This window comes from Rhamphochromis sp. 'chilingali' (assembly GCF_963969265.1).
Source record: "Rhamphochromis sp. 'chilingali' genome assembly, chromosome: 17".
NCBI lineage: Eukaryota > Metazoa > Chordata > Actinopteri > Cichliformes > Cichlidae > Rhamphochromis > Rhamphochromis sp. 'chilingali'.
Window position 1 is genome coordinate 32,498,269 of NC_137944.1, and position 21,922 is coordinate 32,520,190.

General features: G+C 39.1%; 1 protein-coding gene across 1 annotated transcript in view; it reads left to right on the forward strand.

The window, feature by feature from the left end:
• Positions 1-21,922, forward strand: part of grin2da (glutamate receptor, ionotropic, N-methyl D-aspartate 2D, a) — a 162,268-nt gene that overhangs the window by 731 nt on the left and 139,615 nt on the right. The window contains exons 2-4 of the mRNA XM_080864011.1: positions 403-470; positions 1,568-1,705; positions 12,705-12,971. Coding sequence (XP_080720137.1) covers positions 1,625-1,705; positions 12,705-12,971 — 348 coding nt within the window. The 5' untranslated portion in view covers positions 403-470; positions 1,568-1,624. The remainder of the gene's footprint in view (positions 1-402; positions 471-1,567; positions 1,706-12,704; positions 12,972-21,922) is intronic.

Sequence of the window (21,922 nt, forward strand, 5' to 3'; positions counted from 1 at the left end):
ATTACCAGTTGGTCACAGTGATGCACTCTGACAAAAGGTGTTACGGAGGAAGAATAAAAGGAGAACTCCAAATCCTGCATAATTACTCACATCTGCACAGTTGGCCAGTCTCAGTATGAAGCGCTGTGACTGTCAGATGGACTTTGTTGGAAAGCATGCGTGAGGTTCTTTTCATTTACCTTCTTGATAGGTCATGTGGCTTTAAATGAATCAGTGAATGCTTTTTCATGCATGGGACCATGTATGTGATAATTCAGGTACTCTTACTGTGACGCGTCACAGAGGTTTCTAGTAGAGAAATGCATGTGTTAGGTCGTTAGGGAAGTGTCGTGGTTTGGTGTTTTGTGCTTTTATTCTATTCATCCATGTTCACTGTTCATCTATTCACTCATTCATTCATAGTATGACTCTTGTGGATGGGAACAGATCTGAGTTTGCAACTTGAGAGCTGCTTGTGACCATACAGAGAGGTAATAAATGTGCTGCATACTATACTGCTTATTTATTTACTCGGCCATATATTAATCCATCCATTCATCAACAGAAAAATACATTATGCATGCATGTATCCAATCTGTGTCTCTGTCTGTTTTCATGTTAGCAGAGTGAAGGGTCTTGTTATGAATGTCTTCGATCAAGTATGATATTAACTATTAAGTAACACTTGCCACCCTATCTCCAGGTCCTGTTTATAAGCTATTTGCATATCAAATGCTTCCCTTTGAGAATTGAGCTGTCATCTACACTTAACTTCAATCCACTTCCCCGAATCGCTACAAGAAAACAAGCATTAAGTCATCAAGCCAACCTCAAATCACAATAGCTCCACCTCATATTATTATGTAAAGCAATAGCCTCACCAGAAGTTCATGCATTTTTCATGATTTTATTTATAATGCGACAGGGATTTCTAGAAAAAAATTGTCACACAAAACACCATTAGCAACACAGATTTCAATAAGAAATCATATATATCGAGAGACAGACAGAGATTTTGCAGAAATAGTTCAGCATGCATGCAACAGCCACACCTAGCAGGCCCTTCAGGAGCTGAGGTGGCCCATAAGCCAGGAGCTTATCTGTTGTTTCTGTGGTGTGAAGCAGCTTAAGCAGCACAGGTACAACACACCCCATTGTCCTGACAGGATGCCAGTCCACTGCAGGGATTTAACTCTGATTATATCTCTGAACACTGATTGCCAAGCAGAGAAGCAAAGCCCAACATCTGATAGATGTTTCATGACTTCATTAAATTTCGGAAAGTCTTTGGAGAGATTCAGTTTCTGAGCAGGATAAGAAAATACAGTCTTCATTAGAATGAAGTGCTATCAGGAATTTTGTGAACAGCATGTGAATGTACTTATTGTTCCATTAACTTTTGCTCACTTGGTTAGTCTTTGAATTATTCTCGGGGTTCGGAGCACCACGATTAAAAAATAAATAAATAATGGCTTTGATGAATATAATTCTGGTGAGATGATTATGAAATTGCTTCTCAATGAAGCTGATGTAATGTCTTCCGTCTGATGTGCCAGGTTTCAATGTGCAACCTTTGTTTTACTTCCAGGGTTTAGTGTTTGAGGAAGAGAGACCGCCACCGCCGAACCGCGCCCCTCTGGCCCCGATGCTGGAGTTCGTTTCTGCCCAGACAGGGGTTCCCGTTGTTGCCGTTGGGGGAGGAGCCAGTCTGGGAAGAGAGCCACAGGTAAAAATGGATTACCTATCATTGCATCACCAACCCAGTTAATTTCATTTGAACTAAACCAAGAACTTTCTGTGGCTTGGAAGATGAAACACTTTAAGAAATAAGCCAAGTGATAATTGCCTCCTCACCTCCTCAGACCATTTGAAGGGGGCCAGGAAACAGTTTTTGGTATTTTTAATTGAAAGTTATATTTTATAGTTAATATTTAGTGAAACCAAAATTAGAACCAATGAAAATGTTTAGTGATCTGCATGAAAAGAAGTTCAAATTGTGCCTTTTAGACCTGGTAGTATCGTGCAATCATGTCATGTTTTCTCCAATGCTCATTTCCACTTCCATCAGCCATTTTTATTCCTGTCTGTTTAAGGGCTCCCCTCCCTGAGTTTCATCTGATTGGCTGCCTTGTCTGCTTTTACGTTCACCTCTTGCTGTAGTATAGAGTTTTTTTTATTACTAAGACAAAGTTTACACACCGATGTAAACACTGGAGTCCGTTCACCAGTGAAATAAATGGCTGGTATGTCCTTTTTCTAGTTAGCATTTAGGCTTCCACTGTTTTGTGCTTTTGTATTTTGCCTTCTGTTTGCTGTTGTTCTACAGTTGGAGTTTTGTTTTTGTGGAGCTTTTGGGTCCCTGTTCTGATTCTGGCATATTGTGAGTCTTAATTCATGTGATTTTCAATCTTTCAAGCTTGATGTTACCATATGGTTATTTGGTCGAGATGTTTCCAGTGTCATGGTTCATGTTTAGTTGTTTTAGGCCTTTCTGGCTCATCTTTCTGTGCCTTTTCCATTTTCTCTGTTGTCATGTCGAGCAGGATTCCTCTTGATTCAGAGCTTTGTTTTATTCCTGTTTTACTTTGAAGGACAGTTTTCCTTTCATGGCTTCATGATACCAGTTTTACTTCCTCTTCATGTGTGTAATCACTTTCACCTGTGTCTCGTTTTCTAATCAGCCAAGGTTTTTAAAAAAAGTAGTCTGACATGGATGAAGTGGATAACCTCGAAAGATGCATTTTTACTGGGACAAAGTTCCTGTTTTTGTTGGAGCTTAACAGAGAAATGTGGGCTACAGAAAAGCAAAGCAGGGATTGTGTCTATATTTGGATGTGACTGCTTTAAAATTCACTTGTGAAAACATGAATCTATCCATTAACTTAAAGCATATTTATGGTTGAGTAATGGCTAAAGCTCTACTTGCCGTTTTTGTTTGCACTGTCTTTTAATTAGATTATGTACGATCACTAAATTACTGGCACATTTGTTCATTTTTGCTTTTGCTTCTGATTAAGTGGGTGAAGAATCACACCTTCTGCGATCTGACACTGGATAAGAATGCTTTCCTAATGAGCTTTTTCTTCATGAAAATTACATTATTGACTTGGCAGATTAGTTTTTAAACATTTACTTTGATAAATAATTAAAAATGCGATTTCAAGCAAGAAAATTAATGTTTTGCCCTCAAAGCTGAAACTTCATCAAATATTATTTTTTAATTGAATTGAATTTTTTTTGCCACCTGAATGATGTCACTCCACGTTGTGTCTCAAGGAGCTGGGAAATATCAGTCCATTAGCTCCTAAAACCTCTAAGTTCGCACTGCCAGCCCGACTTAGTGTCTGCTGTTTGGTGCTGGGCAGGTGGTGTATAATAGGTTTATTGGAAGTCTTTTGATGGCTGCCTGCTGTGGTGGAAAATGAGTTTAATAAAAGCAGTGAGACTAAACCAGAAATTTGTGAACTGCAAAACCAAAACGAAGAAGCTCAAAACCTTAATGAACGGTACTGCGGCGTTGCGATCACTCTCTGCGGGTTTGGCACTGTGAGGGATGGCAACTATTGTGATTTGATTGATTGTTAATATAATAATATAAATTAGAGCAGCATGGCACCTTTTATGTAGATGAGCCAGACATGAAATCTGAGAAGTTATTAAAAGTGTACAGTTTCTCCTCCCTTCTTTTCTCCACCTTGGTCTCAGCATACTGTAGAAGCAGGGCTGGCGCAGACTTGATTCAGAGCTCATAACTCTTTTAGAAAGAAAAAAAAAAAGCTTAGAGTTGACAGATTATCTAGGCATGTGAGTAATATGGATGTAACTCTCTCTATATGAAAAAGTCGGGTGTATGTCATACTTCCGGTAGCAAAAAATAGAGCTGGTGAGAAATATGTAACTTCTATCCTACGAGTCTCTCGTAGGAGGCAGTTATTTTCTAAATACTTTAAAAAGTCAGAAAACTGCTCCTCTGATCTCCTTGGTAAGCATGATGAAGAGAAAGCAAATGTCTGCTCGAGCTGCTCCACTTTTGTTGGTGCTGCTGCTGAGCTCGTCAGCATCAGCAGTTTCACAGTGAAGAAAAATGTGTTGGATTTTTGACATTAGAAGCAGACTGTGTGAGTAACAATGCAATCCACTATCGTACAGCTGGGAAGTGGTGGATTAGTAATTGCAGTAACTGTGTTTTTATTTTTATTTCTTTTTCCCCACCACTGATGTATTGATCACCATTTTAGTGGCAAAATTCGTGAAGCTGTTAGTAACCATGACTGTGGCATCTTCTTTAAAACGATTCTTGCTTTGTTCATTGTTGTAGGCCAATTATTTGGTGTTTGCTCTCCAGCTAGTTAATCTGAGTGTGGCAAGAAGGTAATGCCTTCTGACGGTGATTAGCGATAAGCAGCTCAAGCTAACAAAGCAGTTCACTGCGACAGGTGTGATGTGAAATAAGTGGGCCAATTTATTTTAAGTGGATCATCTTGACAATACGATGTGGTTATTGTGATTTTTACATAAATGAACTTCAGTTGCAGTTCTGTGAGTAGATGAATATAAATACTGGTTGATGATACACGTTCAGGCACTGAACTGTCGGCATATTCGTAATCAAAAGCAACTTTGTTTCTAGAAGGCTGTGAGGTTCCTTTGAAGTAGCACAAGGTACAGAATCATTACAGAGCCAGCAAAGACTCCATATGTTTATGCCGCTAATTCAAATATGGACGCTTGGGTTTTTACAAAGTCTAATATGTATTTTACCTTTTAAATAATCTTATCTGTAGACTCAGTGACCTGAGGTTTTTAAATCTGTGGTCTTGCAATCAAAGAAGAGGAGCTGCTGCAAACCTCTGCCAGTTGATAAAATGAGATAAGAAGAGACTTTATTCATCGCCAGGAATCATGGTTCTGACTCTCTTCTTCTTTCACTCTGTTCTACTTTGTAAATGTTGTTTGTCGTGCGCTTCAGTTCATCATACATCTGCCCTTTGTTCCGTTTCCTGTCAATTATATGACACAGCTGTGCTCAATCAGTAGGGGTGCAACGATATTCGTATCGATATTGAACCGTTCGATACAGTGCTTTCGGTTCGGTATGCATATGTATCGAACAATACAATTTTTTTCAATTTTTTTTTTTTTTTTTTTTTTGTGTCCCGTTTGGATCTATAGCCATCAGAATTGTTGTCTTGAGGCCAAGAAAGATGCCAAGAGGATTTATTTTAAGTGGATCATCATATTGGTCCATTTGATTGACCTTTATTATAATTATGAATTTATTTTATTTTCAGTTGCAAACGGGACAGACATGACTGTGGGATAGGACAGGGGGAAAGAATGAAAGAAAGAGGGGGAGAGAAAGAAAGAAAACCAAAGGGGAGAAAAAAAAAGAACAATACAAAATTTGTAATTTATTTTATCAACTTTCCTTCTGACCATGCTGTCTGTGTTGAGCGCTCAGTGAATCTGCATTTGACTACTCCGCCTAGGCTCGAGAGTGCAGCCTAGGCGGAGTAGTCGAACGCAGATTCACTGAGCACTCAACACAGACAGCATGGTCAGAAGGAAGAGCGCAGGGCAAGCTAGCAAGACAGAAGTGGACCTCCCCACCCTCATTCAGATCTGGCGTTTGGAATTATTTTGGTTTTCATGTGACGTATGACCCTGAAGGTAAGCGAGTCATGGACTAAAGTAAAACAGTATGTTGGATGTGCCATGCAATGCTCAATTACATGGGTGGGAGCTAGTGTGTTAGCGCAGTTAGCTCGTTAACGTGTTGGCTGTCTAGCCCCTCTGTATAGGGTAGCTCGTTAACGGAGATTTGCCGTGTTGTGGCGTTAAGGTTATTTCAACGAGATTAACCTGAAAGCACTAGTGGGAACACAGCGAATATGACTGCACATTTACACCGACATCATCCTAGTGCAAAGACAAAAACAACAAGCATGCATGCTACAAACTTTAGCCGAGTCATTTAGACAGCTGTTAGCACAGGATTCTCCTTATGGAGACCTGATATGTTTAATATGCTGCTGAGAATATAGCCCAGAAGAAGCGGATAGTATAGCTTTTATTTTGGAAAGAGACATTTCTCTGTAATAAACTCTCTTTTCCAAAGATGAGTGATTCCTCAATCAGATACAGGGCTCGCAATATCGCTAGCCCGACGTCCCGGGGCTATCTCTGCCCTGCCTGTCGGGCTATTGTAGGAAGGAAAAATATATGTCAATGCTTTTGCATTCTTTCAGAAATGTAGCTGGGTAATTATGTCATTGGCATCGGTGAGCCACTGTCAATATGTGACATATTGAAATCGTGTTTGAATTTGTGCTTGTTTTTTTGCTTTCACTTTGCAATCGCGCGAACTGTGTATAGAGAGCGACAGCACTGATCTGTGAGTGATGATAATTTGCGCACCAATTCCTCTGACATCGTCTTATTAATTGTTAGCTTACTATGCAAACATGACAAGTGAAATCTCCCGCAGCTTAAACATGTGAGAGGTTGATCGCGCAGAGAATCGCTGAGCTTATGTGAGTGCGGCAGGATATATATTTCACTACGATGACCTGGATGACTGAGAACCTTCACAGACAGATATATATTTTAGTTCTGCTGAGCCAAATAAGACAGGTCAGGGTGAAGAAGTGACAGCCAAAGAAAAGCTTACCACAAAACGGAGAAGTTATGACAAATCAGACTATAAGGCAAAAAGAAAGTGCAGCTTTATGGTTTCATGGACAAAAGAATTTCTGTGGCTGCAATATGACGAGCTAAAAAACAACACGCACAAGGGTTAGATTTAAAAACTGTACTTTTGTGTTAAAATATATATTTATAATTTTAATAAATGACAAATTAAAAAGGCATGAACATTTTTTTTGTATCGAAAAAATATCGAACCGTGACACCAAAGTATCGAACCGAACCGTGAATTTTGTGTATCGTTGCACCCCTATCAATCAGCTAATCAGTCACTCATATATACGCTGCAGCTTTCCCTTATTCAGATCCAGATTGTCTTTTACTTCCTGTAATCAACCAGCAGCCATGTTCAATTGTTGTTTATTTTCATTCATGTTTAGTGCTCCATGTGAATTATCGTGTTGGCTGCTCACTGATGGCATTTTCTGCTAACGGTATTCTTACTCCTGTTCTATAGTGGAAAGGTTAAAGTTCAAGGTTACTTTATTTATACCCATAGCTAAATTTGCTTTACAGAAACATGATAGCATTTGGCATCACTTCACAAAACACACTCCTATATAAACCTGACAGATATACATTTGGTATTTAGACAAGATGAATCAGATTAAAAGAAAAAAAGTTCCTATTAAGTTTAGTGATGGCAGCAGGGTTAAGTCAAGGCTGCAGGTTGTAGATATGACCCTGGGTCAACACACCTGAATCAAATGATTAGTTCATTACCAGGCCTCCTGAGAACGCCACAACATGTTGAGGAGGTCATTTAGCCATTTAAATCAGCTGTGATGGATCAAGGAACCATCTAAAACCTGCAGGACACCGGCCCTTGAGGCCTGGAGTTCCCCATCCCTGCTGTAGAGGAACCATTATTAAGAATTGATAAATCAATCAGTGTAACTGTTTGGGGTACAGGGAGGCTAAACAAGGCTGTGACTCGACTGGACCATCTCACTATCTGATTCAGTGAGCTTTTCTCTGTGATGGAGGTCTGACCGAACCATGCCACAAAACAAAAAGATAAAACAGACTCAATAAAAGAATTATAAAACAAAATAGGTTAATGAGTTGGAAAGTTATTTTGAATGCAAAGTCAGAGCTTTTAGCCTAATAAAGACAGTTCTCTCTTAAAATGGCTATTCCTGTGATGGACTGGTGACCTGTTCAGGGTGTACCCTGCATTTCCTAAGTTGTTTAACCCTTTAAAACCGGTCGGAGCGGGCACGCTCCGTTTTGCGTAACTATTTTTAAATCCTTGTAAACCGGAACAACGTCAGCTAGCGCAATGATTATTATTATTATTATTTTTATTTTTTTTTGTATATGAAACCGGAAGAGTTGTATTTCATCTTGTGCCATAAGTTTGCCCTAGGTCACAGTTTCCTTCCACATATGGCTTTGCAAAAACTGCATAAAAAGCACTTGCAGCAACAAAAACACGCTTTGCCGATCAAAAACTGTTTGCTGTTCAAAACACTTCCTGTTTGACTTTATGCTTTTCTGAATAGTTTCTGGGATGCTTAAAACTCAAATTGCACTGCTGGAAATAGTTTCTTTTGATGCATATGGTGGGGTTTTTTTTGGATTATAATATTTATTTTCATTTTTCCTGCAGTATATAAAAACTGGTGCATCTCAAAAATAAATTTCGTGTTTGAAACTATTTTGTGCAACATTTTTGTGGGACAAACCTCTTAAATTTCTCTAACTAGAAATATATGGAACAAAAACAAATTTCAATTTGTTTGTACTTAATTGCACTTTTTTGCAATTTATGTAGTTACTATGGACTTAATGCATATAAAATTTGGGCTATAATGGTTGTATTGATGTATAGTATAGTCCCCAAAATGGCACTACATGTAAAAATATAAGATAAGATGAGCTCTGGCGGACTTGGTTCTATGGTAGGTCTTAAAGGGTTAAGTAAGAAAGCATATGGATCATCATTGCAACTTAATATGCACACCTAACCTGCTCTGGAGGTTATGTTAATATTTTCAGTTTAAAACCTGCTGAAAGTTCCAGCTTTTCATGACATTATGCTCTCCATTTGCACTATTTGCCTATTTGCACTACTCTGCCTGGTTTACACCCAATGTCATTTACCCATTATATTGTATATTGTATATCTTTCTTGTTATATGTAAAATTGTATTGTATTTATTTAAATTTTTACTTTTTAATTATTTTACCTGCATTTTTTAATCACTCTTATATTTAAATGTTCATTTGCTATTTTATCTAGGGATTGAGAGTAACGTAGTTTCTATTCTCTGTATGTCCTGTACATGTGGCAGAATTGACAATAAAGTTGACTTTGACTTTGACTTTGACTAAGAGTGAAATAGATTCTTAGCTGAGAGAATGTGTCATATGCTGTGTGCTATGTGAGCACACAAAACTTAAAGCAAATAGTTTTGATTGACAAGCAGGGTGATACCACATCGTTGAGCTCATCTTTTGGGGGATTTTGTTGAGCTACCTGACACAAAGAAAGCATCATTATGTTCAGTGGTGCACATAAGTGGTCCGCAGGTGCGCATGCGCTGTCAAAATAAAAGACGCGCACCAGGTAAGAAGTTGCAAAGTGCGTTTGCGTACATATAAAAGGCACTGTTTTTGTCTGCTAGAGTGGAATTTTCACAGCATCATTTGTTTGAAGCCAGCTCACCTCCTGCAACCACTTGTACGAGAATACGCGCTTCTTTTGTGGTTCTGAACACTGTTGTGGAAATTTATTAACAAAGCCTGCAGACACGATGAGCAGTTAAAACCCAACACTTTATTTCCCATGCATGAGGAGAGACGTCAGTCAGGGGGCACTGAGAGTTGTCTCTGACAATGAACAGTTCAGGTTCCTTTTAAACACAGTCACAGAACAAAAGGCTTTTACAGTTGAGGTTCACACCTTGGCTCTAAACAGAAAACCCTCTATCACCTGTGAGACTCTCCCCCACTGTGGGGCCAAGCCTTCCTGTGTGAGCTTCTGTCTCCTGGGAGACATTCACCAGGTCCTCACCGTCTGTTTCCCAGCGTGAGTGAGGCGTGAACCAGACATACTAAACTAAGTAACATCAAAGCATTTCATCAAGACAATACATTAAAGAGAAATCCCACAACAACACCAAAGTAATTGCTTAAAGGAGATTGCTTCTTCGACATCTTTAACAGTTCTAAACAAATGTCTGTCCTCCTCCAGAAAATCTTATGTACGCAAACACTCGTTGCAACTTCTTATCTGGTGCACGTCTGCGGACTACTTATGTGCACCCCTGGTTATGTTGAACATCCCTCTGAATTTTCATGTCTTGGATGAACTTTAGTTCTTGATTTTCTGCGAGGCAACCAGGCAGAGCCCATGGGGCAATTTAAGGTGGTGCATTTAAGGGCCTAGAGACTTAACCTGGCATGTTGCTTCTAATAGTTTGCTGGTATATTGAGATGTTAAGTTCCCTATGAATATAAGTAAGAATCTATCTAGTTCTGGGAACCTAATTGGCAGTTTGTGTATCAAAACAGACTTTAAAACAGTATACAGCATACATTTAGTTTAAGTGACAGCATCTGTGCTTGTAGAAGCATGCTGGTTGGTTGGAACTTGAGAAATCAGTAAGGCTAATTTAACAAGAGTACATTGCAGTTTACTAGCACTGTACTAGGATTTAGCTTATGTCTTGCCTTTTCCACTGTGACTGATTTAAATGTTATCTAGAAAAGCCACGATTGTTTGACCCCGCCAATTGAAGTTTAACACAACAAATGGGTATTTTTACCTCCAGAGTATAGCTTTGCATTTGAGAAATGTCTGATAAGTAAACTCTAATCAGTTCTTAATTGCCTTCGGGACGCTGAGCCAAACATGTTTCCTAATACGCTTTAAGAATTAATCAACCTTGTGTCACAAGTGCTTCTACAGCTGTGATTTGGGACACTACGTCAGTCATTCATTGTTTCTGGTGAGTGTTTAAATTACAAGAGTGCAAGTTTTCTTTCTTCTCTTTTGCTCCAGCTTCCAAGGGGACACATGTGCTTTGATTTTTGTTTCATACACCACCACCCAACTGCTCACTCGATGCACGTTCCCAGCACACTCTACTCTCAGCTGGGTTAAAGAAAGCAGACAAGCTTACATCATAAATCAGGCTGCTGGTTTGATATTTGACCTAGTTCAGTTTAGCGCAACCTGAGGTGAGCCCTGTCGACATGGATGGGTGGAAAGCTACGCCCTGAAGTTTCCTCTTTGATCATCCACATGTACCCGCAGATGCAGAGCCTTGATGATTAATTTAAACACATGCCCTCTACCTCTTTGTTTAATGTTGAGAAAGAGCCAAAATTAGTACAAGCTAAACCGATAAAAGCCTTGGACAGCAAAAGAGCGCTGGAATATGCACGCTGTCATGATACGTTTTTTACTATATATTCAGTGTTTAAGCTCACATTCATTCCAACTCTCAACCTTTATGGATTTTCCCATCCTGATACTTTGTTCTCATTTCAGCAAAAAATACAATGGCACAAAAGTCAATAGAAAAGAATTCACTGAGTAGCTCATCTGTCCAGATTAAGCATGAGTGGAGAAGCAGAGAGGACGGCCATCATTATTTCCTTCATTGACACTGAAAGCCTTATTCAGAAACCAAGGACTTTTTTGACAGACTGTCTTATTCCTCTGAGTGCTCCCCTCTTATTAGGACTAAAGTCAGTCTCACACAAAGAAAAGGGCTAAGCTGGAAGAGAACTTGCTTAGACAGCTACTGTATGAATTTGCTCACTTTTACACACTTACAGTCCAGTATCACTGAATTACATCCAGAGCAGTTAAGCAGTGTGGATTTTAACTGCGGATCTTAGTGTTTAAAACAGGAAATTGTGTCAGTAGATGCACAGAAAGTAAGAACATGGTCATTCATTGTTGGCCATAAAATATCTAAGATGTGTTTTGAGTGCTTCGGGATAGGTTAATTGGAAACTCTAAATTTCCCATAGGTGTGAATCTGTCTGTGTTAACCTGTCCAGGGTGTACCCTGCTTCTCCCCCAAGACAGCTGGGATAGGCTCCAGCCCCCCCCCCCCCCCCCCCCCCCCCCATGGCCCTAAAAAGGATAAGCAGCAGAGAATTGATGGTATATGAATGACTGATATTGTGTTTAACACGATATAGAAAAAGAGATAAAAAAAAATAAAAAATACAGAATCGCATGTCTCACGGCGGTGGTTCTACTGTCAGGAGAGTACAAACAAGACTTTCTTCTGGTCCAGCAGTTTACTGATTTGGTTTCATCTTGGATGTTTCCTGCTGCAGCAAACTGTTTTAATTTTTTAAAGAAAGCCCCAAAATCCCACTGTGCACTACCTCCTCAGCTCAGCAGTATGCAGGCACTGGTTTAGACTTCAGGAGTTGGTAGAGACCGTGTGTGTGTGTGTGTGTGTGTGTGTGTGTGTGCATGGATGGATGCAGACTTGCCACTCATTTGTTGCCAGATTTAAAGCTTTTAACTTTTGCCGAACATGAACATTACAAGTAACACTGTATAATGTTGGCCTAACATCACTCATCTGTTCAGTTGGGTTGAGATCTGGTCACTGAGAAGGCCAGAGTGTATGATTGATATAATATTCACATTCAGACCATTCAGAGGGCAAACATTACATCTCATGCCTATGAATGGGTCGTCATCATCATAAAAATGATTTGAGATAAATGTGATGAGTCAACTTTGTATTAATTTGCAGAGGCCATTCCCTGAAAAGGACAAGTGGTGTCAATCCATGCCAGCAGAAATGTGTAAATGAAACACAAGATCCCCTTTAGTGTGGGGGGTCAAGGGTTTAGCTTTTCATTTAATTTGTCAGGTGTGTTTAAAGAAGATGCCATTTCCCGATTATGATGCTGACACTAAATGGACCTTTTAAAGCTATAATATTATTATTTAATTAACGGACATTTAATTCTGTGTTTGCTTTGTCCAAGTCCCCAAATAAATTTCTGTCTCATGGCGTCTCCTTCCTATCTTTTAGGAGAGCGGTTCCATCTACCTCCAGTTCACCTGCTCCACATTGCTCCAGCTTGAGGTTATCTTCGAGGTGCTTGAAGAGTATGACTGGACCTCCTTCTCTGTAGTGACCACTCGTCACCATGGCTATGAGGACTTCCTGGCCATGGTGGAGGGTATGACCGATGGCTCTTTCATTGGTTGGGAAAGGAAGAGTGTGGTGATTCTTAATGTAACGGACGACCCCGGTGGGGCACGGACGAAACGACTGCTCAAGGACAATGAAGCCCAGGTAAGGCTGGAAACACAAATGTCATTTCCTGCTGTACACATCCATGAAAAAGGTTTCATTTATCTTATGGTGAATAAAAAGGAAAAAAAAATACAAAGAAATATATTTAACGAAAGATATCTGTACCACCTGCCACTCATTTTGATGAGCTGCCAACCTTGAAATCACTTCTGTAGCCCGAGGCTCAGGTGGGGGAGATCTGTGAAGGCTCCACAAGCCTTGAAGAAGCAGATGGTGATCTCTCCCTCAAAAATGATATTTTCCTCTATTGTTAATGTAACCTCATGCTTTCAGCTTCTAGGTTCATGTTGAAAGTCACAACCTTCAATGGTCTTGCCCCTAGACAGATAAAATGTCTCACACACTATAAGGCTGTACTGTTCGCTTAGGCCTTCAGCAGTTTTAAAAGTGCATTGCAGTATGTGAGGAAGATTTTAGCTACATACACAGCAATGGAGAGGTCTAGATTCTTCATCTAAAATCATCAGCCTTGACATTTGCAAAATACACTTTTGAAGTGTTCACATACTGCGGGTTCTTTATTTAGCTAACTAGCCTTCAACCCTTTAGCGTTCTGCTCAACCAATTGGTAGCACATTTTCAGGCCCTATATCTAACTGAGGCTTTCACTGAAATTGACCTACCTTGTTGAGTCTTTTTTACCAATTGGTTTACATCTGTAATGCCAAAAAAATCCTCCAGAAGGCACTGTGAATGGAAACTGTTGGGTCTTCTTATACCTCTCCAAACCAGGAAGTCAGAAACAAAAAAAACATCCAACATATTTTGAGTGTTTTTGATGAAACTAAGATAGGAAGATATAATTTTTTGATATATGATAGTGTTAGAGGACTTACTAAACAGATGTATGTCACTTGACAGCATTAAAAAAAGTCAAATTAAATGTTTAATAATTTTTTTAAAAAGTGGTCAACCAAACGGTTGATTTGTCCTTTTTATGGTGCTAATGCTAACATAACCTAAATGTTATCAAAATGTATTATTTGCCATAAAGTCAGACCACTAGACCCATGTTTATCCATTGCTATTGATAAATCACATTAAGTGTTAGCACAGCAAGAATATGTTGAAATAATTTCCTCAGTAAGTAATTTTTGTAACTTTCTGAGTTAATATTAGTAAATATTGTAAAAATCAAGAACAACATGTGGAAATCACAAATATCATGGGGATCTACATTCTTCAGTGCTCCCCTCAGTAAAAAGGAACAGAAGCGACCTCTAAGGGGCCAAAGTTGTAAAAAACACTATGCAAACCCATAAAAGAACCTCAGAAACCAATGGCTCTCAAAAGGTTTCCACCTGGCTGAGTTGGACAACCATGATTCAGCTCTCCAAGACCACAGAATAAATGCTATAGACCCCAACGACCAAAACCACAAGCAGATGTGCTTGATTTGCACTGTTTTTTTATTTATTTATTTTTTTAAACAAAAATGATTTTGCACAGTAGCATTCAATCAGAAGTGGCCTGAATGTGAGTATTTTGTGCTGTAGCACATTTTTCACATTTGCAGATTAGAAAACTATGTATTTTGTTGCTTGAGATAATACTTTCCTTTGATGGAATGAAAACAGCAATGTTCACCTGCATGCTACTAGAAATAAACTGTATCCAATGCTCTGGATAGTTTTTGTTATTAATTTAAATTTAATTTGGCCTTTTATTGATTTTTGTTCAACTGTATTATCTAATGTACTTGTATTTTCATGACATTTCATACTTTTACCATTAAGTGACATCTCAACCGTTTGGTAGAGATTAATATTTTAAAAACTACAGGGTCTATTGAAAAATAAATATTGATTGTGATTATTACTCACCCAAATCAATAAGAAATGCAAACATTGCTTTTTTTCTTGCTGTGTACCTCAAAGTGATGTTTGTAGTGCAAAACAGCTAAGGTGAAACAAAACATTGAAGATCTAAACTAAAGATGGGGAGGAAGCGATTTTTTTATTTTTTATTTTTTTTGCATTGTGCCATTTGGAGGTCTGATTAAAATCATTCACACTGAAAATCTGTGGTCAGCTTTTTAAATGGGATGTGATTTAATACTAGCAACACTAATACTATTTGCATGAGTGTACACACACTTAGTTAGAATTGTGTGCAGTGCATTAAATGATGAATATGTCCCGCATTCGTCTCCTTCAACGACAAATACTCAGCTTACTTGGACACATGCATGATCAACTTCCTGACTGTTTAGTATGGTTTTGTGTTGCTTTTAATTTTTTAACAGTGCATATATATTATCACCGGAGGGGATGTTTAGTCGTAATCAGGGACAGGGTAGAACACCACAAAAGCCATTAGGGCTTATGATTTTATTTTTTGTGCCCTTGATGGGTTATATACTTTACCTCAGGTGCAGGTAGATTACGAGCTGTGGGTGGCCATTTACCATTTATTATAGATAGTGTTTCTCAGAGCCAGATGTAGACTTGGCTTCCCCTCTTGAACTGGCCCAGGGTACAGTTTCCTTAGCCGTGCCCAGGCATCAAATACTGGTCATGGATGAATGGAACTGTGGGTTAAATGCACTTTATGATATGGACCACTATTGTGAGTAAACCTTTAGTCGATAACAGCCTAGTTTACTGATACCCAAACTAACTGATGAATAAACGTATGAATAATAAGTAAGTAAAATTTACCTGAAGCGAGGATACGGTTTTTTTTTGTACCTGTGGTTGTGCTTGTGTCACACAAAATGTAACAAAATTTCCTTTATGGGTATTTAGTTTAAATAATCTATGGGTCGAGTTATTCTTCTTGTCTTTTTATAAAAATGGTTTCACAGCGTTGTCTGACTGAGGCATTTACTTTTTCTGTGATTATGATTGATAGAAATGCCAATCATAATATTAGGCTTCATGTAAATGTAGCCAATATGACAATCACCCACTCACATCACAGTGACAGTTACTTTATGTGAGGAATGTCGAATTCATTTTACATCATGGGCCAAATTGGGCTCACTTTTTTCCTAAATGGACCAGACCACTGAAACTCATCTTTGAGTCAAAGCTACATCGTACAGCTTTGTCTACATGATAGAAAATGCTGCTGTAGTAGATGAGAAAACATTTTCAGCATGACTCTTATGCTGTACAAAATGTTTAGAATTATATGAAAAGTGCTGGTAGCTTATTGGCCAGCCTGCTCTGTATTAATAAAACAAAGCTTTTGTTAATTTACAAAACATGTCCTTTTTTACTATAGATTTGTATTATTATTTCTGTAGTAAAGAGTAAAACACTTTTTTTTTTTAATAAGAATAGCTGTAAAACATATTTTCACAAAGTTACATTTGATTAAAACAAAAGTCCAACATTGATGTCCCCAGGTGTTATGTTTGACACCCTCGCTTTCTGTAATTATAGCTGTGAAAGAATTTTTTTATTTCATTACTCGCATACATAAACGTGTGCCATGATCATACAAGTAAAACATACCCAAAGAAAAAATGAGTTTTCTTCTATAAGCTGCAGAAGGACATTTTTCTAAACAGAAATCCAGATTAATCAGCTTTTTCCCCCAGATCAGCATATCAGCAATAACTATGAAGTTGAAACACTGGCCCAGAACTTAGTTCTTTGAACATTTGTGAAGAAGGCTAAAGCATCGAGCCGTTTAAAATTGGCCCTTCACTTACAGTAAAAGCCCTATTTTGGGTCGACTGAGGATATGCTATTCATTTACTGTGATATCCTGGGGGTCCACTCACACCCACCTACACAGCATCTCCACAGATACATAGGAGCTTCGTAGTGTAACTACAACCTTTAGCTATTGCAGCTCTGCATTACTCTGCTCTTTTCACAGCCGGGATCATCGCTTTGCTAACTTCTGCATTGCTACTGTTTTACTCACTGAAAGGCTCGTGCACACAGCTCAGTGCAGAGGCTATTTCCAAATTCACTTTATATAGTGCCAAATCACAAATATAATTACCTCAGGGCACTTTATATTGTAACATAAATACCCTGCAATAACACAGGGGAAATCCATATGAGCAAGCACTTTGGTGACAGAAGGAAAAACTCCCTCTTAACAGGAAGAAACCTTAGGGAGGGGTCAGGGAGGGGCGGGCATCTGCTGGCGACTGGTTGGGGTATGGAGGAGACAGGACAAAGACACACTGTGGAAGAGAGCCAGAGAGGGAAATTCTCCTTCCTTCATTTGGAAAAGCAACACATTCCTGTTATATATTAAGCTAAATATTATGTCTTGGTTTGCAAACTTGAGCAAAATAGATTTGAGGAATTAGTCTGGTCATGTAGTAGGAGTGATGTTGTGCATTACTTTCAACCTTGAACAACATAAAAGGCCATGAATGGACTGCTGTTAAACATAAGTTGAAGAGCATAAACATCACCTACAGATAACTACAGAAAAATTAGAACAGACATCTTCTGAGTTGACCTTAGCTGTGGTTTAACACATCTGATAGGGGGAAATTAGTTTCTGTTTACCCAAGGATTGTTTCTTCCCACCATACTTCTCGTCTCTCACTGTATCCGGTTCATACATATTGATTCCTTTCTCTCATCTTTTTTACTGTTGTCAACTTCAATGACTTTTTGTCAAAATAAAGTCCATCAAAGGGAGGAAGAAATGTAGACGGGATGAGTGGACCAAAGAAAAAGGATGAACATGAGTGAACATGATGTAATCTAATGAAAGTGAGACGAAATTTTGAACAGCAAAGTAGCAGCGAATGGCCTTTAGATCTTCACATGTACATATTCTGAGTTATTTTATTTATCTATTTGCTTTTTGAGGAGATGACTGTATGTTTGAGGAATATTTTTAGAAATTGTGACAAAGTGTTTGTCAGTGTTTTTCAAAGCAAAAGCACTGAAATGTTTTTATATCTATGAACACCTGGTCAGCATTTCACCAGATTTGTGAAATGAGGCTTCTTAGTTCTGACAGAACTGTCAATGGCTGCCATTCATTTTAAACTTGACATCTCTTTGTTGATGTTGTTCATTTGTTTGTTTCTGTTGGATTTAAAGGTATTTTAAGAGCTTAAACTGGATACACAAACCACCTCAGTGCTAAAATTCAGATGTCAGTAAACAGTCGCTCCCCAAACTCCCTTCTCCCATTTCCTTAGTAAAGTCACTTCCATCTCAGCAATAGTAAATACGAACAGGGCTGTAATGGAAAGTTTGGGATTGTCTCCAAGGTCATGCATCTTTTTTTTTTTTCTCTCTCTCTTACTTTCACTGAAATGTTGCCCTCTGAGGATTGTGTTCCCCAGTCCCAGGGTCAGTATCATCTATCTAAATTTTTTATTTTCAAAACAAATATGTGAGTGCACGTCCTTGGAAAAAGTAGCTTACTCCTGTTTTTACTGTCTTTCAGGGTGTTTTAGAAGCAGCCCAGTTAGTTTTTGGCTCATAGATGGTTTTTTTCAGTCTCCTCCTTTTTTTTTTTTTTTTTTTTTTGTGTTTCTTGCTGCAACTGATCTGGTCTCTTTTACTATCAGCAGTATATTCTAATACGTGTCAGTCTGTTTTGGATTAGATGGAACTAACGTCCCCTTTGTTTTAAAGAACACTATTAAATGGGGTGTGCTGCCAGCAGTGTTGGGCAAGTTACTTTGAAAAAGTAATTAATTACAGTTACTTTTTGAAGAAGTAACTAGTAACTGAGTTAGTAACTGCATTACAAGATTCTAAAAGTAATTAATAACTTGAAAAGTAACTAAGATAAGATAAGATAAGATTCCTTTATCAGTCCCACAAGGGGAAATTTCATGTTAAGGCTGCCGACCTATTGCACGCAATGGCGGCGCCATCTTACCCTCCAACCATACATACATTACCCAAAAACATCACATGGGGAAGACAGGTCAGAGAGGTATAACAATGGAAAATGCACCACATGAGGAAAGATAAGGAGAAAAAGATAACTCCCCCCAGACTGAGCTCCAACAGGGAGATCAGTTTGAGAACAGAAAAAAACACCTCTGCACATGAAAAAACTCTTAATACACCAAAGAAACACATGACAAGCAGCAGGGATGGGTAAAGGGTGAGAGACAGTGTAGACAGTACATCTGGGCCTGCAGCATAAGCGCTGGTCTCCTTGATCCACCGTCAGCATCGGAGGGGAATAAGCGTGGAAGGCATTTGGAGGGGGGATGAGTGTGCATCTGCATGTGTGTATATATGTATGTGTGTGCGTGTGTGTATGTGTCCAGAGGTCAGCTGAGACAGTGTCCTAAGTAAACAGTCTTCCAGCCAACCCAGGTGGCCTTGCATAGAATGGGAAGAACAGTCTAAACACAGTCGTTATCAGGGTGTTGTTGTTCAGCTCCAGCATTGAGGCCGCAGCTGGCGCCGAAGTGGTAGCCGCATGAAGTGATGGTGCTTTTTACTTTAGTGGGAACAACTCATGAGAATTTCAAAGCAGTTCTAACAGTCCAACACTGGTCTCTCAATCTCCCGTGGGAGAGCCGTGAGCTTCTCCATGATGTTATCAAACTTACGCTCTGTGATGTTGTCATTCTTGTGCTCAAAGAGCAGATTCTGAGAACTCACGACCACAGTGAGCTGCTCCAAGATGTGATCCAATTTGCACTCAGAGGTCTTATTCTGAGTATTCACGGCACCCGTAAGCTTCTCCAAGATCTTATCCGTGCTGCACTCAATGAGCCCATTTTGAGAACTCACGCAGCCTTGTGGGGGTTTGATCAGCCGGTTCCGCTTTCGTAATTCTTCGATAAGCCAGGGCCAAGCCAGCTCCGATCAGCAAGAACCCTGTTATCATGGTTCCGAATAGGTAGATATTTTCAGCGTCTTCAATCGACAGTCCCGCCAGGCACACGACCCTTCAGTTATGCCACCCGTCCATCGTTCATCCGGCAGGGAAAGTACCTCCAGGACACTCAGGCTCACCCAAGCCCAGACTTCTCGCTGAGAAAAGGGTGTCAATAGCATTCAGAGACCAGTTGATCAAATCCATAATTCCTCTTTTAGGTTTTAGAGAACAGACTGTGAGAGAGTGTTCCAGGGAAAAAGTAATAAAAAAAACACGGGACTAGACAAGGACACAAGAGGCTAAGCAGGGAAGCTAAGGGAGAGGAGGAGGAGGAGAAAAGTGTGACCGCCTTCGTCAAGAGCAAAAGAAGAAGTCGAAACTATTGCATTACTTAAAAAAAAAAAAGTTTAACCCTCTGGGGTCCAGGGTATAATTGGCCATTTTTGACTACTTTCGATGTTTCCTCTACATTTCACCTTTAAAAACTATTTGTTTGCCTTGTTTGGTATCATTCTTTTCAGCACAACCTCACGTGTCTGAATTTACAGTTTTGTTTTCATTTTGTGATACTGTATTAACACAATTCATCTAAAATCAGACAAAAAACATCAAATCCCAGTAGAATGTTTTATTTTTACTGTAACAACCACAAACATGTTTAATGAATCATATTTCATAACTTTAAATGCAAATATAAATGGTCAATTTTAAAATCCTATGCACAAGTTTTGCAAACAACAAAATTATTTGCAGCCATTTACCTTTTTTTACCCTTTTTTTAAATAACCATTTCAAACTATTTACAGAACAATCAGGTGTTCTGCATTCAATAAGATGCCACACAAATTATTTGTGCCACTCCAAAAATAATTTCTGTCCACTATAAAGGAGAACATCACAGCCTGATACCTGCAGGTCTGACAGCAGCAGGTGTATCACTCCTGTTTCTACCTGGAGACAGCAGTCACCACACAAAACTATCCACAACACTACACACTAACTACACAAGACAACACATCACCTACACACTCCAAACACGCTAAACGTCACAAATCTCTCACATCTCAAAACTCCCTCTCTCACCATCGCTCCTAAAACGTCCCCCTCTTCCTAAACAACCAAATGTCATGTTGCCATATCATTTTTGATTGGTTGACATGGTGCATTTATCCACCAACACAAACGGGCTCTTTTTTGTTTGCTCATAAGCAGAGAGTGCTTGCTGCGCTGTCCTTAGACAGCAAATGTGATGAAAATATTAAGGAAAAAACGCATATATATTGTTTATCATGACTCTGGTTTTACATGGCCTATCTGCACAATTTAAAAACTGGCACCTTGTTGCTTTGTCATCTTGAAGCAGTCATGTGATTGGCTTACCACGACTACTATATTCTTCCTCAGCCAAACAGCAGCACTCATGCGATCGTTTTGCCCCCTAGCTCCAGGTGTTGTGCCAAAAAGTGATCATCTGCCAGACAGTGATTGCCGTTTTCAGATCTTATGCCAACAGGCTGCACAGTAATTAATTCTCCACTATAGTAGGATACTTCCTAACGGGCAGTGTTGCTCAGACCTTGTCACCACCATCACTGGGCTGTTTCCAAATGCTGCTAGTGGGACTTGCATAATCCTCCCAAAATGTTCAATTCTTTGGTGGATATCCAAAAGGTTACTGTCTCATAATGTCTCTGTAGTGGTTTTGTAGTGCAGGTTTAGTACTGAATGGCATTTACAAAATGGTAAAAAAGACTGAGTGTCCAGTGAAGTACTCTACACAAACACACCTGATGCTACAATTATTGATTAAATTAGGTTAATCTTTACTGTGATGGTTCATAAACAACATATTCCCACTGAGGCTTTTATTACTGCTCTTCCTGGCTCCTGGTCCCCCTCTTTTTCTTTTTTTCTTCTGCTTGTTTCCCTCGCTGTTTCTCTCATCATACATTAACATGTCTCGCAAGCAGATGGTATCTGGATGTGAACAATCTGTATATCTTTAGACCTGTAATTAAAATTTGCCTCCAGTGCTTCCGGAGCATTCCACCACTCCCAAACATAAATATACCTCGGTGACCTGCCTTTAATCTTTCATTTTTCTTTTTTGTTTTTGTGATCTTTGAAGCTGTAGTACTGCATGGGTTATT